Here is a 24,390-nt window from a genome sequence, read left to right as displayed (position 1 = left end):
GCCTTGTGTCGCTCACAGGTGCAAGTGGGTCCTAGGGATGCTGAGAAGTCCTGGGAAAGGGCAGGGTGAAGTGGCAGCTTGATGGCACAGCTAGGCAATTTGATGTCCATTTCTTGTGGTCTCCTTTGTCTTTCACATGGGCATTTCTAAATCAGTGCACCTTTGAGGGAACCATTGTGAGGTGAACTTGACAGCTCTCTCTCCTTATCAGGCCCTGCAGGAGCAGCTGACTTCAGTGGTCCAGGAAATCGGGCATCTCGTAGATCCAATCGCCACAGCAGCTCGGGGAGAAGCAGCTCAGCTGGGACATAAGGTAATGTGCACACGTGAGAGAGAGGTGGGGGGAGAGGTTTCTGTAGGTTTTGTTATTCTAAAAATCCTGAGGCCAGGTATTGTGCCTAAGTCAATGCTGGCTTAAACAATGGAAAACAGAATTCATTTTCTTCAAAAATGACCACCTCGGGATCTGCTTTCACCTGGCATTGAGATAAAAACTACAGGGAAATTTTTCTGGTTATGGTCAGACTTTTTCAGCTACGAGGCATTTACAGTCATCTGTCACTCTTGACCTTCGCTTAGATAAGCCAGAGACTGAAGTCGATATTCTTAGCCTGATGTCTGCCATCTTTCGTCCCTGGCTGGCCGGTTTCATTCTGGTGTGTTTTAGGGATATGTTGTTCTTCCATGGCTCCTCATAGCGTCTATTTTCACAAATGAGAAAGCAAAGCAAACTTGCAAATTTCGCTCTGGACAACTAAAGCCGCCCTGTGCGGTCACCCCGGAGGGGCCCTTCAACTGAGAGTTTATACTCACATTGTTGTAAGTGCTGAGTAATGTTTTGCCTGTTTGGGGTTTATTTTGCAAATCCTTCAAGGATCGTTGGCTTGTCAAGCAGCCCATGCCTCAGCAGAGAGAGGACAGAAATTGGATTTTTAACAACCTTCGGGGTTTCCTAGCATTTATCAGAGCAGCCATCAGTATCGACATGCGTATCTAGAAATCCAGTAGCCAGAATCTTCTCTGCAGGTATTGATTTTAGGAAATCGATATTCTTACTTTTTAAGTTATAAAATAGCTCAAGGGCCTACTAAGCTTCCTGCTGGTATTCTAAGGACAGGTTTTTGAGATTTAAAATGGTCAGTGTCACTGCCTTTTCAAGTGTGGCAAACTTCATTTCTCAGCTGAGTTCCTTTTAATAAGAAAGGGGCTTGTTCGCCTGTGTGAAGAGGCTTGCAAGGGTCAAGGGGACTGGTCTGGAGGCTGGAGCCTCTGCCTATGTGTGTGCCGTGGGGAAACTGAGTTTGGAAAAGAGGCTGGACTTTGTTTCAGAAGTTAGTCTTCATTCCGGAAGGAATTTCATAAGAAAATATTTCCAGACTTCTAGGGCAGCATCCTTGTCTCTGAAGATGTGTTGTTAGTAAGAAACATTAATTCTTATTTCAGTGGGTGGCATCAAAAGAAAAATAATATATTTGTATCACTGGAGTTACAAATGTCCTCTTGTTCCTTTGGCTAAACTAGTCTGACTTTCCAAAAGGGAGTCTGGACAAAGACAGCCTAGGGACCTTCTACCCAGAGGAGTCATGGGCTGAGTTAATACCTTCATGGTTCCAGTGTTTTATTACACCTCTCAGTGGGATCCTAGATCAGCTTAAGCTGGGATCAGCTTCACCCAATCACCTGGGATTGCTAAGTGCAAAGTCTGAGACCCCACCTGTATTCTTTTCCCACAGCTACTGTAACAAATTACTACAAACTGAGTGGCTTAAAACAGAAATTGAATTCTGGAGGCCAGAAGTCCAAAATCAAGGTTTTGGCAGGGGCATACTCTTTCTGGAGGCTCTCAGGGAGAACTTGTTCTTTGTCTCTTCTAACATCTGATGGCTCTCGACATTCCCTGGCATTCCTTGACTGCAACATACCCATCTCTGCCTCTGTGGTCACATTGTCTCCTGCTCTCTGTTTGTCTTTCCTTATTCTATCTCTTATAAGAATATTTGTTATCAGATTTAGGGCCCACCCAAGTAACCCAGGATGATCTCATCTTCAGACCCTTAAATATTCCTGCAAAGATCTTTTTTCCCAGTAAGATCACATTCACAGGTTCTAGGGATTTGGATATGGACATATGTTTTGGGGGCCACCATTCAAACCACTCTGCCACCTTAGGCCTTAGGGAATCAGCATCACGTATTAAATACTCAAAATTCTCTGTTAACTTCTATGCTAACCCAAGTGAGGATGTTTCCTGTTCTGTCCTGTCTCTCAAGAGCAGAAGGTGTTAGCTTCCTAAATACAGGAAAAAGTACATACCTTCAAAAACCTGTGCACACAATAGGTGAGGAATCGTGACACCTTAGTGTCGAGTGCCTACAACATGGCAGGCATTGTGCCAAGTGCTTTTACGTACACTAATTTAATCCTCCTAACAATCTAAATGAGTTTAGTGCTATTATTCCCCATTCTACAGAGGAGGAAACAAGTTTAGTAGTAGGAGGCAATTTGCCTAAGATTTCTCAATAAAGAATTGGCAGGGAGGATTCAGATTCAGTGGCTCTGAAACTAGAGCTTACTCTACCAGCCATTTATAATACCTCCATGAGGAGTTGGCACCAGTTTCGTTTAATTATTCTCAGCATGCAGCAACCCTTGACATTTTACAGTTGCATTGATGAAATGTACTTTCAAAATAATAAAAGAAATCTAGAAAACATGTAAGATTCTAATGTGTTAAACATTTTGACTCCTTTAGGATGTATAGGATGCATCCTGAGCCCTGACCCCTGATGTTAGCTGAGAAGTTAACATCATACTTAATGTAGAAACACTAAGAACTTTTCAAGATCAAGAATAAGATGAGGCTGTCCACTATCACCACTGTTATTCAATGTAGTATGGGAAGTCCTAGCTAGAGCAATCAGGTCAGAGAAAAAAATAAAAGGCACCCACATAGGGAATGAAGAAATCTTGTCACTTTCTGCAGATGACATGATTCTCTATATAAAAAACCCTGAAGACTCTACTAAAAAACTATTAGAAATAATACAGTAAAGTTACAGGGGAAAAAATCAATGTTCCAAAATCCATAGCATTCCTATACTCTAATAATGAATTTTCAGAAAAAGAAGTGAAAAGAAAAAAATATAAAACTTCTTTTGCAATTGCAACAAAAAGAATAAAATGTCTAGGAGTTAACCTAACAAAACATGTGAAGGACCTATACACTGAAAAGTATAAGATAGTATTAAAAGAAATTGAAAAGGACATAAAGAAATAGAAACATATTCCATGTTCTTGGATTGGAAAAATCAACAGAGTTAAAATGACCTCATTACCTAAAGCATTATACAGATTTAATGCAATTCCTTATCAAACTCCAGTGGTATTTTTAAAAGAAATACAACATGCATGTTAGTCTTAAGTTCTGATTGAAATGACATGCATTCGTGCTGCCATTTTGTACTATCAAGACTTGACTGTTGTGTGGACAGTTTTGTTAATGATTGACATTTCTGGTAGATGAATATATGTAACTGAGTAAAATAAGAAATTCAACAAAATATCATCAGATTTGTGTATAAGCGCAAAAGACCCCAAATAGCCAAAGCAATCCAGAGAGAAAAGAACAAAACCAGAGGTATCACTCTTCCTGACTTCAAATTATACTACAAAGCAACAATAATCAAAACATCATGGTATTGGCAGAAAAACAGACACACAGACCAGTGCAAAAGTATCAAGAGTTCAGACGTAAACTCCCTCATACATGGGCAAACAATTTTTGACTCCTTAGTCAAAAACCATACAACAGAGAAAGGAAAGCCTCTTCAATAAATGGTGCTAGAAAACTGGAAATCTATATAAAAGAATGAAACTAGACTGTTGTCTATCACCACACATCAAAATTAAAATGGATTAAGGACCTGAATGTAAGACCTAAACAATAAGTTGCAAAGAAGAAAACATAGATACTAAACTCATGGACCTTGGACTTAGAGAGGATTTTATGAATTTGCCCTCAAAGGCAAGGAAAGTAAAACCAAAAATAAATGAATGGGACTGTATCAAATTAAAAAGCTTCTGCTCAGCAAAACAAAACAAAACAAAACAAAAAAAGCCATCAACAAGGCAAAGAGGGAATCATCCTAATGGAAGAATATATTTGCAAACAATGACTCTGGATAAGGGTCTAATATCCAAACTATATAAAGAACTCATACAACTCAACAATAAAAAAAGCAAACAATCCGATTAAAAAATGGGCAGAGAACCTGAAGAAACATTTCTCCCAAGAAGATATACAAAAGGCCAACAGACATGAAAAGATGCTCAGCTTTACTAGCTTTTAGAGAAATGCAAATCAAAACCACAATGAGATACCACTTCACACCTGTTAGAATGGCTATCATCAACAGAAGTAAGAACAAGTGTTGGAGAGATTGTGGGGAGAAAGGAACCCTCCTGGTAGGAATGCAAATTAGTTCAACCACTATAGAAAACAGTATAGAGGTTCTTCGAAAAACTAAGAATAGAATTACCACATGACCCAGCAATCCCTCTTCTGGGTATTTACCCAAAAAACTTGAAAACATTTAACCACAAAGATATATGCACCCCGATGTACATAGCTGCATTATTCATGGTGGCCAGGATGTGTCCATCAATAGATGATTAGATAAAGAAGATGTGGTACATATATACAATGGAATGTTACTCAGCCATAGGAAGAGATGAAATATTGCCATTTGCAACAACATGGACAGATCTTGAAATAATCATGCTAAGTGAAATAAGACAGAAAAAGTTGAAAGCCATATGATTTAACTCATATGGATGTAAAAAACAAAGAAACAAACATGACAAACAGAGACTCATGGACACGGACTGTGGATTAGTGGTTATCAGAGGGAAGCGGGGAGGGGAGAGGTAGATAGCGGTAAAAGGGGTCAAATATTTGGTGGTGGAAGGAAATCTAATTTGGGGTGGTGAAGCACAATATATATGACATACTATCAAATTGTACACTTGAAACTTACTTGATTTTATCAATGAATGTCACCCCAATCTTTAATTAAAATAAAATGGGCTTCCTACCTACATCCCCATCACTCTTCCTCCTTATGATGGGAAGAAGCACTAAGCATTAAGGGAATTGATGCCTCAAGATTGGAGCTTAAATATACTTGATGGGAATAATTTAGAGTTAGTAATTATCACACAAAATCAGGAGTTGAATGAAAAACATAATCAATCTGATCATTTTTAACTGAGTGAGAATAGATTATGATACCTGAAGCAAATACAGCAAAATGTTAGAACTTGATATTTGGGATGCTAGGTAAATGGATATTACTGGATTTTTCTCAGACTTTAGTTTAAATACTTTACAAAACAACAAAGAAATACCAAACGACAAACTTTTAAAATTCAATATTACAACTTACCAGAACTGGAACAAAAATGAAAAGTAGCAGACAGTACGGCAGTGCTCGAGAACCTGGGCTGTGGAGTGGGACACCTGGCTCCTGCTCCAGCTCCAGCTCTCTGCCACATGGGGTTGAGCAGGTTACTTCACCCATCTAAGCCTCGGTTTCTTCCTTTGTATCTGCTTTGCACAATTGTTGTGAAGATTAGATGAAGAAATGCATGGTAAGCATTTAGCAGAAAGCTTGGCTTATGAGATGCACACAAATGTGACATGTGGCCCTGTGGCACCCAGCTGATGAGTTTTGATGAGCACGTATGTACTAAATATGATGCTACCCTACTGGAGATAGGACTCTGTTGGAACAGTGGTGAGCTGTCGTGATAGGCTTTTTTCTCTCAGGTTGGGCTAATCATAAACAGAACATCTAAGCTTATATGAAATTGTTTTTGCTTTTATTCCAAATGCATGGTTTGGTTAAAAAGCTCGGAGCAGAGGACAGTTGGATTGGCTTCCTAAACACCTGTGAGGGTATCTTTACTCTCAGGCCCTTTTCCTCATCTGTTCTGCTGCCCTGCCCCTCTCCTATCCCCCTTCCTTCTGACTTTGTAAGATGCTCAGCTTTGGTTCTTTCAAAGGCTTTTCTGTTCACAAAATTAAAATTTGTAAAATTGTCACTCTACTCTGTATCTCAGAACATTTCTTATCATTTCTGCCATGATGAGAGGTGAGATAAAGAGCTCCTCAGAGGAAGTTAAACTCAAGCAAGAGATTAAAAAATAAATAAAGAGTTTAAAAAATAAATAAAGTTTAAAAAAAATAAAGGTCAGCAAATCTGCCTCTCCCTGCAAGTCATACCATCCCTGTCCCAGCCCCATCTCTATCAGTAGGGCCCCTAAAGGAGATGCAAGTATTTACACGATGCATCTGTGGCTTTTTTGTCTTAAAAGGTGACACAGCTGGCGAGCTACTTTGAGCCCTTGATCTTAGCTGCAGTTGGTGTTGCCTCCAAGATTCTGGACCATCAGCAGCAGATGACAGTGCTGGACCAGACCAAGACGCTCGCAGAGTCTGCCCTACAGATGTTGTATGCAGCCAAAGAAGGCGGAGGGAACCCCAAGGTACAGTGCAGGATGCTGCTGACTCACTTAGGACCACCGAGAAGCCATCACGCATTCCTCTGTATCACGTCCTTCTAGGGAAAACACCTCCAGTTCTTAGCTCCTAGCATTTGATTTCCCACTCAGAGGTGGGAAATCTTCTATTGGCCTTCCCAGGGATCTTTAAGAGGAAAAGCAAGAACTATACATAATTAATGCATATTTATAAGTTATTTTTCCATGACAGAATGTGTAGGCAGGCATCCTTGGGGAAGAAAAACTTCATACCTGCCGGCACCTGCTCAGTGTTGACACCTAGCTTGCACAAAGTACAGCTCTGTTGTTTTCCAGTGTATGTCAGTTCCATTCCTGGTACTCAAGTTCAAAGCGAAATGCGGCACAAGGTCACCCATGGCATGTGTTGCTATTGCCTTGGAGGCAGTAGTTTGATATGAAAATCTCCCTTACCAACTTGCAAGTGGAACATTCGGTCATCCCAATATGTCACCTAGCTACTGCAAGTGGCCAAAGATGACAACAGCATGTCATTTTCTCTCAGGGATGATATTTGCATCAGAGCGATTGTTTTACCTATGAAACCATTATGCACCTTAAGTTTCCTCAGGGTTCCAGTTCCTGGAGAGGAGAGTGGGGCTCCTTTTGCTGTTTGTACCTTCTAGTAGCTGCCCGCCCGTGATCGATCTGATCTTAATGGGTCCTCACCTCAGCAGAATAACGTAAGGGGAACACTGACTGGAAAAATTTGTGCAGGATACTTCCCTAGAAGCTAAAGGAATCTACATGTGTGTATGTATTTTTTAATGTGTTCTGTTACATCTATCTGTAAGGTCTTCAAATTGGTAGCATGGTATAAGACTCTGGATTTAAGAGAATGGCAAAATAATAATCTCGGAGCTAACAGTTATGGAGTGCTGACTCTGTTACCTATTATAGCTTATACCATCATCTTATTTAATCTTCATAAATATTCTATGAGATAGGAAGGTTCCCATTTATGGATGTGGAAACGGAGACTGAAAGTGCTCAGGTAAGTTGTCTGAGATGACATGAGAGGGATGACGTGCAGGGTCAGGACTGAGCCTGCGCCCCGTGGAATCACAGGCCAGCTCTGCCCAAAGCAAAGACTGGAGCAAGGTCAAGGAAGCTGCAGAGAAGGAGGGACGTTTGGCTAGTTGGTCTTAAAAAAAGGAAGTTACCTGGTACAGAAGAATGGCTGGATGCGTGCTGGGAAAAGGGAACTGCGTATACAAAGGCTTAGATAGGGTTACAAAAGGATTCTGGTATCTTTAGAAAAGAGCACTCAATCTGATGTATGTGGAGTACAGGGTGTGGGGACAATGGGTCGCGATGATAGGCTGGGCTGTATTGTGACAGGTCTCTACCACGCTAAGAAGTTTGGGCTTTATTGGAAGCAGTGGGAACAACGTGACCTATCTGTAGTTTAGAAGCACCATTCTGGTAACAGCATGAATAGTGTCTGAGACTTGCATTTTCTGTATTCAGTTTTTCATTCATGTAATGTATCTGACAAGTACTAAGAGCCTAATTCTGGGAATGCTAAAAATATTAAGAGCCAGCCCATTGCCCTCAAGTTGTTCTGAGTCTTCTGAAAAAAAAAGAATAAGTCTAGTTGCCAAAGTGGTTGGGAGACCTGTCTGGAATAGTTTTCAGCAAATGGCCTGAAGCATCGGGTGATGAACTAAGACATGTGATGAGTGAAAGCAAGACAGGTGTTTATGTCCCTGATGTCATTCAACCTGTGCTCTGTCTGCAAATCCTGAAAGGCTTGACACAAAGGATGCCTGGGACACAAGTTGGCTTTTAGGCTCTTTCCTAAGAGGCCTGATGCAGACTTAATCACCTTAGGTGCATTCTTTGGGCAGATATTTACTAGGTGTTATTTGCTGTGTGTTAGGTGATGCATGTATGTGTTAGATGTCCTATGTCCCTGTTTGCAGAGGAATTGTTAAAATGTGACTAAATGGTTAATGGTAGCTTCGATTTGGTGAAAGAAAAATAGCACCCACATTGGGGTCTGACATGATTGGTTTCAAATCCCATCTCTGCCTCTTGCTAGCAAATTACTTCATTTCTTTGTTTCCTCATCTACGCAATGGGGTTCATAATGAATGTCTCTATAGGGTAGTTGTAGAGATTAAATGAGATAAAGCATCTGACACAGTAGGTGTTTTAAAATAAAGTAGCACCCCCCACCCTGTGTTAGCCACATATTAATGAATCAGGGGATTATAAGGCATTCCTGTGTAGCCTCACTCGCACCCTGCTGAGTGTTTCAAAGCTCATTCTCTATCCCCCAGAGTTCCCTTCTGTGCTCACCACCACCCAGGGCCCCTCCAGCTCTGCCTGCGGCACTCAGCAAATACACAGCCTAGCCATTGCAGGGAAGCTCTAATTACTAATTGTTGTTTACCTCTACCAAAGTTGAGTTCGGTCCCCTGTAGCCTTCTCCTGTTTTCCAAACTCCTGTGCTGTCTGTGCCCGCTATCCTGGGCTTTGTAGTTGTAGCACTGTAATGAAGTCAGGTCCCTTGGAAGTAGACTTTAGATATTTCCAAAAAAAAAAAAAAGGACAAAGTCCGATTTTTCTTCTGTGTTGTGCCATGAGGAACAGTAACAAAGAGTCCCTCCAGAATCCAAAATAGCAAGCTCATTGTTGGGCCTGCTGGCTCCACTTAGAGTTGCTGTTGGTCATTTAAACATGCCTTAACTGAGAGCCCACTTTGTCTGTGGGTGTCTGAAACTCGTGTGCTCAGCTGGCCCACATGTGTGATTGGACTGGGCTGTGTGATCAAGAGGTTTACCATTGAAGTTCCAGGAAACATTCCTGGGAGAGGCCTGGAGTAATCGGAGGAGGCTTCACAGAAGAGGTGAACTCTGAGCTGACCCTTTAAGGATCTGTAAAACTTAAACATATGGAGTGGAGGAGAACAGACCTAGAGAATTCCTCAGCACAAGTAGACGGGAAGGTAATTCATTTCTGGGACGGCCAAGAGCAAGGATGTGTTTTTGTAGGTTTTGGTGCTTCAGTCTGAAAAAAAGTGTCATTTTCATTGTCTTGGGAGTTGAGAGAACAGTTTTTGTGATTTACTGCTGCTGCCTCCAAAATGTTCTTCTCACACTCCTGAGACCACATGAGAGAGCAGATACTTGGCAAGCAGCTTTCTCCTCTCCTCACAGATGTGTACTTTGTTTTAACATGCATGTGTAGATTTGCTGGCATTTTTGTGCCACCAGTAGTCACCTCTTTCTAAGTGAGATTTAGAGAAATCTACACTTTCCACCTTTTTTATAAATCAGAATGTATATGTATGGTATACTCTCTCTGGAGGGTTATGTGCAGAAGATGTCACTTCTATCATCGAAATCATACAATCTGCACATCTCTGTAGCATGAAATCGGCAATCAACCTAAATTATCGGTTTACTCCATTGCATTCCTAAAAGAGGGAGCTATGCATCCTGACAGTTGCCTCAAAGAGAGCCATCTATGATCTGAATATTTCACATCTCATCGGATTTCATATTTGAAGAATTCTTCCGGATTCCCGTGGCTTTTCAATTTCACAGACAGGGCCAATTCCTATGGCTCATGTAGCTTCTTCTTAGAATTCTTCTCTTTCATGTAATCACTCAATAGAGTTTTCATTTACCATCTCTCACTGGCTTCCTTACCATCTCCTCTACCAAAGTAAAGATGCAACTTCTTGGGCCTTTTGGAAGGATTGTCTTCCCCTGAGGAGGGTCAGGCAGCCATGGTGTTGCTTGGGTAACCCCAATGCCTGCGTGCGATGAGACTTTAACACCAACTACTTGGCATTAGGTCAGATTTCCCAGATTGAGAGCACAGGCCCTGACTAGACCACCCTCAATTCACACACCGGCCACAAGCTGCAGGGTTCTCAGGCCACCTTCACTCTGATTGACTAGCTACAAATGCATGGGTTCTTACTACCCCTTAGGTTCCATAATTTGCTAGAATGACTCATAGGACCAAGGAAATTGCTCTACTTACAGATATAGTTTTATTGTAAAGGATAAAAACCAGCCAAAAGAAGAGACACAGAGGATGAGGTCTGGAAGGGTCCTAAACACAAAACTTTCGTGTCCTCAGGATGTCCCAGCATATTGATGTGCATCACCACATCAATGATGTGCTCATTTCAGCTTCCCTGTCCAGAGTTTTTATTGAGATTTCATTATGTAGGCTTGATGGCTTGAGTTCAGTCATATGACCAATGATTTAATCTCCAGTCTCCTCTCTCCCCTAGAGGTCAGAGATTGGGCTGATATTATGTTGCTCAAAGACCCAACCTTGTGGTCACAGGATTGGTCTTTCCGGCATGACCAGTTCTGAAACTACCTGGGGGCCATGATGATTCACCTTGTTAGCACAAACTGATGTCTAGTCCAAGAAGCCCACCTTGAATAACAGAGACCCTCCTATCACTTAGGAGATGCTAAGTGCTTAGAGCCTCCCCTCTGAGGAACTTGAGGCAAAAGCCAGCCAAATATTTTACTATTCAGCACTAGGTGAGGTTCCAGGCTTGGGGTTCATCTAGTAACAAGCTACCAGGAATTGGAAGACATATGTAGAATGGACTCTGAGGAGTAGGAAGAACTTCCAGGAGTAGTAGCAGGTCCTAAGGCTCCTTGCCTTTGCCACATGGTATCTGGGTGGCTTTGCCATATTTGGCGGGGAGAGGCTGAAGCCTCCCCTTGTAGATGGGGTAGCGCTGATAAATTTGATCTGATCTGGCCATACGCTTGTTTTTCTTTTGACCAGTGGCGTATAAGTTCAGCAAATGGCCAGCTGGTCGGTGGCAGTTGTCATCTACCAGGTCTGTAAACTCTGGTGCTTAAGCTCCCATTTTCAGATTGTGACTGTCAGAGGGGTCCCTGGCAGGGATGTTGTCCTATTCTCACCTTCCAGTGGGCTGTGAGGATTAAGGAGATGTGCACAACAGCGATCAGCACAGTGCCTGGCACCAAGGAGTCTCTCTTAATTGCTAGCAGCCGCTATTGCTGCGGTTATGTGGTTTGATATTTATTATTATCCCTAGTTCCCCCTCTGCAAAATGCTATAATACCTGACTCAAGATATAAGAACATAGATTTTAAAATTGGTATGAAAGTCACATTGAGCCCACAGGTTGGCTCTTGCATTGCACAAAGTACACTAGAGCCCCTGGTGTCTTGCCAGGATCCATGTGAATGTCATCGGGTGTTCTTGGTCTAGTCAGAGCTAGAGTATGCCATCGCAAATTGAGCGTGCCTCGTCGATTGCTCGAGAAGTTGTTTGAAGAAGGGCCAACCCTGTTCTGACTCCCCGCAAGCCATATCTATGCCTTCAGCTCTGCCACCCATGCCTGTTCCAAAGCCTATAAACAGATGGTTCCAATTATTTGTAAATCAGCCTCTCCAAAGGAGAAATTTACACCAATAGCCTGTAAAGGTTAGCCTTGTAAAAATTTCTCTGAAAATAAAATTTCTCAATCATTACTTAGCCCCACCTGGTGACTTTATCAAGCCCTTCACTTCTTGTGAATAGTGTGCTTCTAGGGGAAGCAGAGTAAATTGTCTGCAAGGAGCATGCAGTCTAGTTGGAGAGGCTGGGGTGTGTGAGAGATAATGGAAGGGGGGGGCGGGCAGGAGCCGTGTGCCAGGTATTTTGCCAGACACTTTACATAGGGTGCTTCACCTCATCTTCATGATGCACATTCCTTCTCACCTCTGGACCTTTGCACAGGCTGCATCTTCTGCCTGGAAGGCTCCCCCTTCTCCCTCACCCCATCAACTCTGCTAGTGTCTAGATTCTTCCTCCATGTCTCAGCTTAACCTGGACACCTCTCCCAAGAAGTCTTTGGACCCCATGGCTGGATTTTTAACTCTTCTTAGGTACTACTCCAGTTAGCTGAAAACAAGCCATCCTAAAATGTAGTTACTTAACACCATTTTAGTATTATCTCTGGTGGCTCTGCAGATCCATGGAGCTCAGCGAGGCAGTTCTCACTCAGAGGCCCCCCTGCCATGGTAACCAGACGGTTGGTAGAGGCCTGAATGACCTGAGACTCAGTCATCTCAGGTCTGGTGCCTAGATTTGGAAGAGGGGGGAAGGCAAATGGAACCTGTCACTGCAGACAAAGGGTGAAAGTAGACCTGTGAGGAGTCTAGCCAGGAAGGGAGAGCAAGGCTGCCTCCCCTTGACCTCCCCACCTGTGGAGAGCCTGGGAAATAGAAAAGGTAGATGCCAGTCTGGTAAAGAGTCAAGGAATGTTTGTCGTTCAAGGTTGTTTTTCATTGTTATCTTCTAAAGTAATTTTAGTGGTAATAATCAATAATTAACATTTACATCCCAACACAATTGCCTCGAAGATACTATATGTGATCAGTTATTTCACATCTTGTCAGATGTCATTTTGGAAGAACTCTTCTTGGATCCCATGGCTTGTCAGTATTGCAGACAGAGCCAGTTCCTATGGCTCACATACCCTCTTCTGCGATTCTTTCTCTTTTATTTAAGTCCCTTGAAAGTTGTCGTTTACCATCTCTCACTGGTTTCCTTGCCTTCTCATCTACCAAAGTAAAGATGTGATTTCTCGGACCTTTTGAAAAGGTCGCATCCCCCTGAGGCTGAGCCAGGGCCATGGTCACTGCATGTAGCACCTGGGTGCAGTGCAATTCTGACACTAACTACCTGGCATTAGGTCAGATTTCCCAGTTATGGGCACAGGCCCCGACTAGACTGCTCTTATTATAAACGATAAGGTACCTGCACCCATATGATCTCGTCAGAACTCCCATTTTACTTAGAAAGTCAAGACCACGGCCACTTAGCTAGTTAGCAGTAGAATAGGAACTAGTAGAATAGGAACCAGGTTTTCCTGACCCGAAGTCCATGGCTTTTTCCCCTACATCTTGCTACAATTTGAGGTATCTTTAGGGGAGCCCGGCACCACCATTAATTCATTCTTTCATTTACTCAGTGCCCTTTCTGTGCTTGACACACAGGTGAAATGCCTGCAGTTAAAGTATCTCCAAGATACTGTCTTAGCAAAACTCACGAGCACTCAGGGCTTCGCCTGTAGAGTGTCTGTCCCCGGAGAATTTCTCTCATTCATTCCTCTAACCTCATGGTGATATAATTTGTGACATAGTTACAAAGCCTATTAGGTCTTTTACAGATTTATGTCTCCTGTACATACCTACATTTTCATAATCCAGTCTTATTTGGGAATTACAGTATGTTGGGCAGTTTTGATGAGAAATGCATTTGATGTGAACACATTTTCCTTTATATTAGTTTTTCTAATTAAATATGTCACCTTGTATATTACCATGCTGAATATCATAACATAAAATGAGTCATGTCATAAGACACTATTTGATATTAGTTATATTTTTCCTTTTGATTGTAAAAAATAGATCTTTGTCTTTCTGATTTTTATTTTGGAAACAAATGTACAAACATAATAAAGGAAAAGAAAAATATAGAATACATTGCTGTGCTCCATAATGGGGATATATTTTTGTATTCTGCTTTTTAAGGTTATTCTTAAAAGAAGGGAAGTGTTTAAGAGACTGAGCAGCATTTTCTTCTGCTTAAGGAGACATTTCACAATTCTCTTTCCCCTTTCCCAGGCACAGCATACCCACGATGCTATCACAGAGGCTTCCCAGCTCATGAAGGAGGCCGTAGATGACATAATGGTGACCCTGAACGAAGCTGCCAGTGAAGTAGGGCTGGTGGGAGGCATGGTCGACGCCATTGCAGAAGCCATGAGCAAGGTAGGTCTGGGCTTCCAGATACTCACCCTCCTCACTCCTTGACCCCATTTCCTCCTCGGTTTCCCTCAGGTGCTTTTCTCTAAGGAGCTATCTGTCAAGGCTAATTCCAACAAGCCACCTCCTTCCCTGAGGGTTCCAATTAAAGTGCAGGTGTCCTATCATATGTCCAATATATTATTCATTCTTTGTTTTCATTGATTATTTTGGTAAGCCAGTTGCACCCTTCCTTCCAATTTTACACAGGGGGGGAAATGGAAATGGAAATAATTATCTATATCCTCTGTCTACTTTATTGAGTTCTTGTGGGCAGCGAACTCCAAAATGAAATGATGAAGCAATTCTCAAGTTCTGGTCTTTGGAATCACTGGGAGTATTTTAGAATGCACATTCTGGGCCCTGTTCCAGCCCTACTCAGTTGGCATCTCTATGGGGTGGAGGCCAGGTAGCTCTCTTTGTTTTTTCGTTGTTTTTTTAGGTGAGGCAACCCTTGATTGACCTCACAGATTGCAAGGACCTTGTCAGCTTATAATCCTTTATTTTATTTTATTTTATTTATCTTTTACGCCTGCAGCACTTGGTCTTCCTAAGTGGTTTCCCATCCAAGTACTAACCAGGCCCAACCCTGCTTAGCTTCTGTCTCTGCATTTTTTAATTCTCCCCATGGTCTGGTATCTAGCCAGATGTAGAAGCCACTGAAGTAGTATGCCCGTCAGTTGAGTAGGGACTTATGAGTGGAGACAGTTTCAACTCTGTATCTTCTGCTCTTTCCCCCAAGGAATGCTTCACTAATCATGTCAGTTTGATAGTCATGAGAATTAACAATTGTTCATCAACATCTAATTGCCACCTTGTGATAGCATAGCCAATAATTTTAGACATTGTGTTTTGAAATGTCCATTGTCAGATTATGAATACATTCTTATGGTTTTTCAGCATAATAAACAGTCTTTAATTGCTAATTTAGAGAAGATTGGTTGGTTTGTATCTCCATAAAGAGATGAGAGCCTGAAACTATAATTAGGATAATTCCCCTTAAACATTGTGCAGTCATTATTAGACAATAAAGTCACAAGCCAGGCAGGATGCTGGAGCTCCCTTTTGAGACCCCAGGCTCTGCCTTGTCAAAGTACTCCAGTAATTTCTGCCATGGGCTTCTCACAGTTCAGATAGAGACAATTTGGCAGAAAATGCATTAAAGTTTCCTTTTTTTTCTAGGCCCTTGGATAAGTCTCAGTGGATTTGTTTGGTTTTTAGGACATCAGAAAACCAGAGTTTTGAAAATAAGCCTTGCATCTACCATGGATATTAAATAATGGTGCTCAAGGTTTCTCAGTACAAATTAGAAATCCAAATGATAAACTTTTAATTCTCAGGAAAAGGGTTTTTTTGTTTTGTTTGTTTGTTTGTTTGTTTGTTTGTTTTTTCCACAACCACTCTAATGATAGGGAAGAGTTCCATAACTCCCTAAAAGATGGAAATCAGGTTCCCGAAGTATTTTTTTTTTGATAGCCTCTGAGCCTTGCGTGCTGTGACGGAGTTTCAATAAGGAAAAGAGCTCTTGTACAATCTGATGTCAGTGATATAGATTCTTTTGGAAGGGCTGGGAATTAAATCTGGCTGACCTGATAGCAATAATGAAGAACTGCAAACGACATGAGCCACAGAGGCCAGGAACAAAGGTTTATTTCCCTCAGTTCTGTAAAAGAGACAACCGGGATTTCATTTGATACCCCAAAGTTCTCATCTGCCCTGACTTGACACTCAAGGCGTACCACACCACGCTTTTTCCCCGTTCTCTCTTTACTCAGCCCACTCCAGCCTGCCTGTGCTGGTGACTGTATCAAGTCAAAGGTACTTCATGTCCTTTGACCCCTCAAGCAGCAAGGCATTAGAAATCTGGCATTTTCTATCTGAGTTTCAGTTATTTGGTTAAAATACTGATATACTGTTAGAATGATTGTTGAAAATTCTCAATGACAATGAGTGGCAGAAAAATGTGAATGTACCCAAAGCTGATTCTACCTCAGATGCAATTCTTGACACTTTTGAGGCTTCTGCTGTGGAGGTTTTTCTTAAGCGTCTCTCTCTGTATCTGAGTCCCAGAAAGTTTGGGGGCTACTAGGTTAATAGGAAATAATCAGCTTTCTGGGTGACCTTAGACAAATCTCTCAAGCTCTCTGAACCCTGGTTTCCCCATTCAGTGATGTTAGTGGTTCTCAACCTTTGGGATTTTGTAATCCAGTAACTTTTCTTTGTATTTGGGGTGGAGGGAGGGGTGGAGATCATGGAAAAAAAAAAACTAAAACCAAATAACACTGCTATCTACATCACTATTTTCTCATAAAAGAAAGATCCTGTTAACATCTAAAAACAATAGAAAGGCTGTTATCTCAGAATAAAGGCAAGTTCTTTCAACTAAATAAATTTGAAAAATTTAAAACTATACCTCCGTTCTTACTTTTTTCATTGTCTTCAAACTAGTAGAAGTTTCATCCTGGTGGCCAGTGTCTCGTGTATTCTAAGCGTCCCTCCAGCTCCAACATCCTGGCTCACAGTTACTCTACATCTCACATGAAGGCTCCCAGCACATCGCCTGACACTCAGAAGATGCCCAATCAGTTTATACTGAGTGTATGAGTCCACAACTCAGTTCTCATCTGACCAGCAGGGTCTCTATTGTGTGATAGAGATATTTGGCAGCCTCTATCTCGTTGATAAAGAAACCTAAAAAAAGTGATCTAGCCTGAAGTTTGTGTTTATGGTTTGGCTGTGCAGATAAATCACACATAGGTTACAGCAATACATTCCTTCAACTCACATTGTAGCTTATGCCTGCTCATGATGTGTAGCTCTATTGTAAAAACTTCATTTAACATTTTTTTCTTGGCCTCTAGTCTCTTCTCTGACTGCAAGCTATCTGGCAGATCTGACAAAGAGAACTTCTCAAATGTGTCATTGCCTACCCCAAGTCCCATCATTTTTCCTCACAATTTCCAGGCTCTTCATTAAACAGATTCAGGTTCGTGCCCACCATTCTCAACAGCCTCCTTCTGTTTACCATACTCACTCTTTCTGTTCACCTATCTGCTCACCTGGAGTCTCATTCGGCAACCAGGGTGACAGTAATAATGATGTTGGCAAAGATGGGTTGCCTCTTTCTTCATCATAATCATCATCGACACTATCATCATCATTATCTTCTTCCTCATTCTCACAGTCATCATCTTCCTTTGCATAGCTCTTGACCAGGTATAATTTTAGTTGATCTTTGCTTACAACCTTCTGATACTCGGAAGTTTCCAATGAAGGACGTGAGCCTCAGAGATTAAACCACCAGCTCGAGGCTCAGTCACAAGCCCTTGAACCAGGTCTTTCTTTGAACCAACACATCCCTAACCCTGCATGGGACAGAGCCATTGTCCCACTTCTCCAGCTCTTCTGCACGATAGTGATCTCATCTTTCTCTCAATTCCTGTTGTATATAGAGTCAGACGAGCGATAAATTATATCTAATGCTTCCAATATCTTCTCTCCCCCAGTTTAGATCAGAAGTGAAGGTTCCAGGGGATAGACGTCTGTGGGCTATCCCATTCCTATGGAAGCCCTTCACAATGTAGATTCTGCCTCCCAGTCCGTGTCTATCATTCTCACTTCACTAGAAGTGTCCAGCTCACACCCACCTTTTTATTCTTGAACGCCGTTCCCTCTCTTTGGGACACTTTTCCCACCTTGTGTATGTAGCAGACGCCTCCCTTGGAAAGACTTGACCAAAACATTCCCCTGGAAAGCACTCCCAGCCCTCTCAGGCAAGGCCGGGAGCCTCTCCTCACCTGTGTACCCCGAGTGCCTTATGTGCACCTCTACTGAAGTCTTTGTCACAGGAGCTGGTGGGGATCTGTCGACTTTGGGCCAAAGAAACTCTGAGGGCCTCTCCACTTTTCAAAGTTCCTAATTCTAATAAATATTGTCCACACGTCTAAGGGCCTCTTCTGACTTTCGGGTTCTTTTCCTCTCCTCTGTAGCTGGACGAAGGCACTCCTCCAGAACCAAAGGGAACATTTGTCGACTATCAGACAACTGTGGTTAAATATTCCAAAGCCATTGCGGTGACAGCTCAGGAAATGGTAAGAAGAAAAAGAACTGCCCCACCCGCCGCCAGTTGCCCTTTTATCCACGGCCGTCACTGAGTCTTCCATTCTGGGGTCTATGTGGGAGAAATTAGTCTGTATTTCTAGCCCTCCTGGGCCCCAGCTCCTATCCTTTATCTGTGGTCTCTTTGCCTGTGTCTGGAAGCCCCAGCCTGCTGGACTTATCTAGTGAAAAGGCTGCAAGAGGGAATTCAAGATGACTGAGACCTGGGCATGAGGACAAGGGAGCAAAGGAAGGGGAGAAAATGGGAATCAAAGAGGAAATGAGATAGAGGTTGGGAGTCAGAGAAAGAAAACTCCCATTCACTTCATAAAGGAATCGAGGTGTTTTTATAGATTAAAATTACAGTACAAGAGAAGACATTTGGAGATAGAACAGAGATCGACGGAATCAAATTATAATACTTGAACAATAAAGTATTGCCCGTCTTTCAGGCAAAATGAAACAACAAGGTTTTGCAAAAAATATATTTTTTTCCCTAACAACAGAAAGCATGTAACTTTGAAGTAACTTTTTTTTTTTTTTGGCAAACGTATAATGTCAGTATTGTATTACATGGATCTTGATAACTGGCCTTGAGAGATGGATGCTATCTTGATATGTTAAAAAGTAACACAAAAGATGACAAATGGTGTCCTCAAAGAATTAATAGGAGTTCATAGTAAGAAAGTTCCTCTCACCTCTGAAGGCTCAGGTGGTACGGGTCAAAATTTTGAAAGATGCTGCCACATAAGCCTGAGTTGAGAGATCAAGCAGCCTTCCCAGCTGGAGGGGCCAGACTGAGCCACCACATGGTTCCTGCCCCATCAGGCCCACCGCCTGTCTGGATAGTTTGTCATGTAGTCGTGTGTCCACTAGAGGTTGAGCTTGGACCACAAAGCCTCCCCTGGCTGCTGCTGCTCTTTCTTAGAAACTCTGTGATTGTGCCAGGCTTGTTGTTTAAAAGGATTTGGGCTGGGGAAGGAGGTAGGAACGACGCCCATCTCAGTGACTATGAAAAGGCTGGAGTGGGGCCGAGTTGGTCCTGCCTAGGGGTGCTCAGGGGCAAGTCACAAGTCAAATCAGGCAGCATTGCAGTGCCGATTCCTCTGAGCTAGGAGCACAGTGCAGCAAGGGTTGCAAACATTTTGAGTAGCCTCACGGTGTTTCTGGAATATCTCCAGGCTAGGTTCTTGGCCGGTCAGTCTTGACACTGGTGTCCAGTGTCTTGAGCTCGGCCTCAACTGCATTGCTGTTTCTGAGGTAGCTGACCTGGGCCCTGACTGAGCAAGAGTCTCGCTTCAGTGCACTGGGCCACCTCAGAACCGTTGCGCTCTGTGTGGCAGGGCTCAAATGCAGCAGCTCTTGGTACAGCCTCACTCTCTTGGAGTTCAGTGTGCATTCCTTGTGACCCCACACCTCATCCTGAAAGCCTGTAACATTTCCCGACAAACAGGCCTGAGACAGGCTACACATTCCGTCCCGCCTCAATGGGTGTGGAGTCATTTAAAAGGGTTTTCTTTTTTAAGCCCTTTAAAATAAAGGTCTTCAAATGCCACAGAGAGAGAGAGAGAGAGAGAGAGAGTCTTGTCATCCGGAGTGAGAGACGAGGTTGGGCAGGAGGGAGGCCTCTAACTCAAGAGGGACAAGGACAGTAGGTTAAAACTGCTGTTGTGAGAACTAAGACATTTTTGTCAGAGGAAGAGGAAAAATGAGAAACTAGCATGGTAGCTAGGTAGGGTACACAAGGTAAGTTCTTCTATGAACCAGGAGGAAAATACAGACTATCTTGATAATAAAAAGGTAGAATTTGACCATTTAAGCTACAATATACTCTTAAATTGAGGCCAAAATCTTGTCATTCTTTGGCACAAATTTACTACAAAGCTGTGTTCTCTGTGAATTTCTTCCTCCAAAACATTTGTCTTATCCATCATTTCTCAGTCACAATTTCCTTAACAGCCCTGTCCTCATGCCCTCTGGTGCCTGTGTGGGACCCACTTCTGGGTTCCTGGGACCACATGAACTCTCTGCAGAAGACTGTGACCAGGGGTGTGCACTGCATGGGGATTGTGCCCCCCTGTGGTTTTTCTGGGGAACTCCTCTAGCGACTGACCCACAGGACAGGGCTGGCTAGGCTGCTGCTCTCACCTCCCAGAGTGGAGCCTGAAGGCCCGGCCTCCACACTGCACGGCCTGAGCCTAGCATGTTGTCCATTGGCCCTGTCAGGACCTGCTGGCCTGAAAGGGGCCCCAGCCTGTTGTGTGCAATGTAGCATGGGCTTCGCTTGAACTGCCCTCTCCAGTGTCCAGCCCCAAATGCAAGCCAATAGCTTAAAAGTGAATAAAACCCTTCAGCTTCCAGTGGTATTAACACATGGTTCTCATGCTTTTCTCTGTGTGTGTTTTGTGTCTTGCTTGTTTTCTTTTTCCAGATGACTAAGTCGGTTACTAACCCGGAAGAGTTGGGAGGACTGGCTTCACAAATGACCAGTGACTATGGGCATCTGGCTCTCCAGGGCCAGATGGCAGCAGCCACGGCGGAACCAGAGGAGGTCTGCCACCTTAAGCCCCTGTTTTAAGAAGCCAACCCACCTGGGTGCCCACTCTCGGGGGATCTTCCATAGCTCAGCTCACTCCAAAAGACCCCAGCCTCATAGGCAGAATCAAGCTTAGTTCTCATTGCTGTGCTGCCAGCCCCCAGGTTCAGACCCAGTAACCCCAGGCTGTACTCAAGGCTCACTGTCCTTTGTGAGCCAACTGGCTGAGATCTGGGGACATCTGGGGAGGCGGGCTTTGAGACAGAAGGACTCTGTTTACAATATGCTGCCAGGTCACCTGTCCCCTGGCCCATCACCTGATGCCAAGGGCAGAACATCCACTGCCATCTACCTCTTGCTTTCTACTCTCACGGAGCAAATTTCCCTTATTTTTTCATTTTCCAAAGGCTCATAAAAGTGTTGGCAGAGCCTTGAATGGGGTTTAGCTGCCCTTCTCTTGAGAAACCACTGTGTAGTCTGCTTTTATGAAACAAAGTCTTGCCTGAATATTGTTGGCGCCTTTCTAAGAACTGGCCCAGGTCCCTGCCCCTACACCCCTGACTTCTCTTCATTACCTACCTGCCTTTCCTAAATTCACTTTCCTTACTGGCCCACGCAGACTTTGCCTCAGAATGCCTGCACCCATAAGAGTCTTAAATAGGCAAAAGTTTGGTCCCAAAGTCCACTTTCTAAGAGCTCCCATCTCTGATACCTCTGAGAAATCAAGTAGTCCTTGGGAAGCACACAGGATGGGTGGAACTCCAGGGTGTTTGACTGCATCTGTATCAGTGCAAACACACAGAAAGGGCCCAGTCCTCAGCTACTACATGGGTCCTTAGAAAAATAGAGCTTAATAGGAAATAAAGAATAATGGAGTGGATTACAGGGACACTGGGAAGATGAAGGTAACTACATTCCGTGAAATTCAGCAAGCTGTTTATTGAGCACAAACCCCATTTGCCACATTCCTAAATGGATCGGGCTGTCAAGGCAGAAGGTTGTGACTGGTCTTTCCTTCTCGCAATAAGTCAGTGTCCTCAAGTTCCTCGGTGCTGCTATTTCTCCTGGGAGTCATGTCTAAGCATGTCTTTAAAAAGCCTCCCAGAGAAACTACAGATATGAAAGCCCCAAACAAAATCACTTTCTAACGTATGTGGTAACAATGCATGTAAATAGGAGTATTATATATATATATATGTACTTGCATACATATATATGTAGCATGGGATGACTTAAGTTCTAACAGTGCCTGCATTTTGAGATTTTAGGATGGGTACTTAAGCTGCAGCATGAATAATTCTATTTATAATGAGTCTATTAAGTCACTACCAAGAAAGAAAAATTATCAGAGACCTACATCAGGATTTTGTTGATCCTTTATACAAGCCCATCATTTTTTTTAAAACAGACTCCCTGTTTTGGTATGTTATAGGAAGGAAAAATTTGAACAAAGGGAAGAAGTGTTTGGCTTTGCAGGGAAATTAAAAGAGACTGTGATTGCAAGGGATGTTTGGATCTGTCTCCAGAAATCTAAAAATGGAATCTACAACCATCTGCCTTGGTTAGTTTAAGTGCTGGCCTGCCCAAGTTGTTGAGTGAAGACCCAATAATCTGTTGGAGCCCTTTCCACATCTGAGTTCCACCCCATGTGTGAAACAAGCAGATTACCTTACTGCAACTCAGACCACTGAGGCAAAATAGAAATACCAAAGCAGCCAGGAGAGAAAAGGTATTCTAAAGGCGCAACAACTAGTTACTTTAGTTATTCACCCTGCTTTGTAGCAGCTGACATTTTCATTAAGGTTTTCTCTTTTCTCCATCTTGGGATGTATTTTACATTCCAGACACAAGAGCAGCGTGACCTGGAGTGAAAAGAGGCAGAGAGAATATAAAATTACCAGTGGCTTACAAAGGAAAATTCTTTGTGTTCATTTGCCAGACAGATATTTGGGGGAAAACTGAGAGGGTTCGGAGACCCCTGAAGCAGTAGTTTTTTATTCCAAGACTGCGGAATTATTTGTATACCCAAGAGGGCCCCACATCGCAGTATGTGAAAATATTTATATCCAGGGCAAATAAGAAGCTGCTCCCCTTGCTGCAGTCCTGCAGCCTGCTGTGCCGAGTCAGCATTTCAGTCTCTTCCAGAATGTGACAATTACAGGAAAAAGCCATAGCTCTGCCCTCTGAATATCAAGCGAGAGTTTTATCTTGCTTATTTTTCCACGGAAATTCGAAACTTTTGTTAACATCTCCGTGAAAACTTCTTTCTTCAGAAAAGTTAAAACCCTCAGGCAACTTTGCAATTTAAGATTAGTTTCCTCTTAAAAAAAAAAAAAAAAAAAAAATGCTGGTCCTGTGAGCTACAACTCCTAAGTGTAAATGCTGAAGGAAAGATTTAGTGACTGCAGCTTTGTCTCTGAGTAAGCTTTACTGTAACCACTGGTAATACTCGTGTCTTCAAAGCTGTCAGGAACATTTATCAAGAGCTTGTAGTGAGAACCAAAGCCCTTTTTCCCAAACGAGATGGGTGTCCACTCTCAAATTTTTTAAACTTTCCAGTCAAAGATACACTTTCCGTAGGTGGGAAAACGATACATTTCTTCTGCTGTACACACTCTTTATTCCTTTTTTTTTTTCCCTGAAGAGAAACTACAAAGTTTGTCATTTAACATCCATTATTGTCTTTTCAACTTTCACAAGCTGTCCTAGGCAAAGTATATTTGAACTCATTTTATATGTGATTGTTTTCAAAGCCTGGGAAAAACCTGTATGTTTAGTTTTAGTCAGTAAAGATGATCAGTATTTCTTAGACCACCACCCCCCTTTGAAATTTGATTCAAAACCTCATAAAGACCAGGCTTCTAATTTCCCTCAAGGCGCAAAACCAGGATGCATTCTTCTCTATTTTACTTTTATTTGGGCAAGAAGGGAATTGAGGGTTTTTCTTGAGGTTCAAGTAATGCTTTACTAAAGCTGCCAATTTAAAACCCCACGTTTGATATCTGTAAGCAGCATTCCTTTATAATAAACACTAGTTGTGGTTGGATCACCATTGGGACTGGTCATATATGCTGAGAAGTTTTATGTTGCTTTGGGAAACTTAGCATTTTTAAAGCCCTTATCTATTTGAATAGTCGTAAAAATATATTCCCTTTCTAGCTGTTCCTCTGGCAGTACAAAATGTGCTGGGAAAGTGTAGTAGAGCAAATGATCGTTTTGATGATATGTTGATTCTGTTGTCCTCTTTCGTTCAATGCCGGAGCCATCCCACATGCCTATGGAAGAGAATAAGAGTATGAGAGTAGTTTGTCAAGTCCATACGCCAAGTCAGATGCTATGCTTGGTGCTGTCCTGTGTACCCTCAGCTACAGC

General features: G+C 42.6%; 1 protein-coding gene and 1 non-coding gene across 12 annotated transcripts in view; both read left to right on the top strand.

Moving 5' to 3' along the window:
- TLN2 (talin 2) overlaps positions 1–24,390 on the top strand; it is a 386,133-nt gene that overhangs the window by 314,467 nt on the left and 47,276 nt on the right. For 10 of the 11 annotated variants that reach the window (XM_039865406.1, XM_039865408.1, XM_039865410.1 and 7 more), the window contains 5 exons: positions 212–313; positions 6,376–6,546; positions 14,205–14,351; positions 18,374–18,475; positions 20,914–21,033. In XM_039865406.1, the coding sequence (XP_039721340.1) occupies positions 212–313; positions 6,376–6,546; positions 14,205–14,351; positions 18,374–18,475; positions 20,914–21,033 (642 nt within the window). The remainder of the gene's footprint in view (positions 1–211; positions 314–6,375; positions 6,547–14,204; positions 14,352–18,373; positions 18,476–20,913; positions 21,034–24,390) is intronic. The other variant, XM_039865415.1, reaches the window with a different exon arrangement.
- On the top strand, positions 3,371–3,492 carry LOC120604773 (small nucleolar RNA SNORA53). The gene has a single exon (XR_005653420.1). It is a non-coding gene; the product is annotated as a small nucleolar RNA SNORA53 (small nucleolar RNA).

This window comes from Pteropus medius, unplaced genomic scaffold, assembly GCF_902729225.1.
Source record: "Pteropus medius unplaced genomic scaffold, Ma_sr-lr_union100, whole genome shotgun sequence".
NCBI classification, from domain to species: Eukaryota; Metazoa; Chordata; class Mammalia; order Chiroptera; family Pteropodidae; genus Pteropus; species Pteropus medius.
This window is presented reverse-complemented; position numbering and strand designations above follow the sequence as displayed.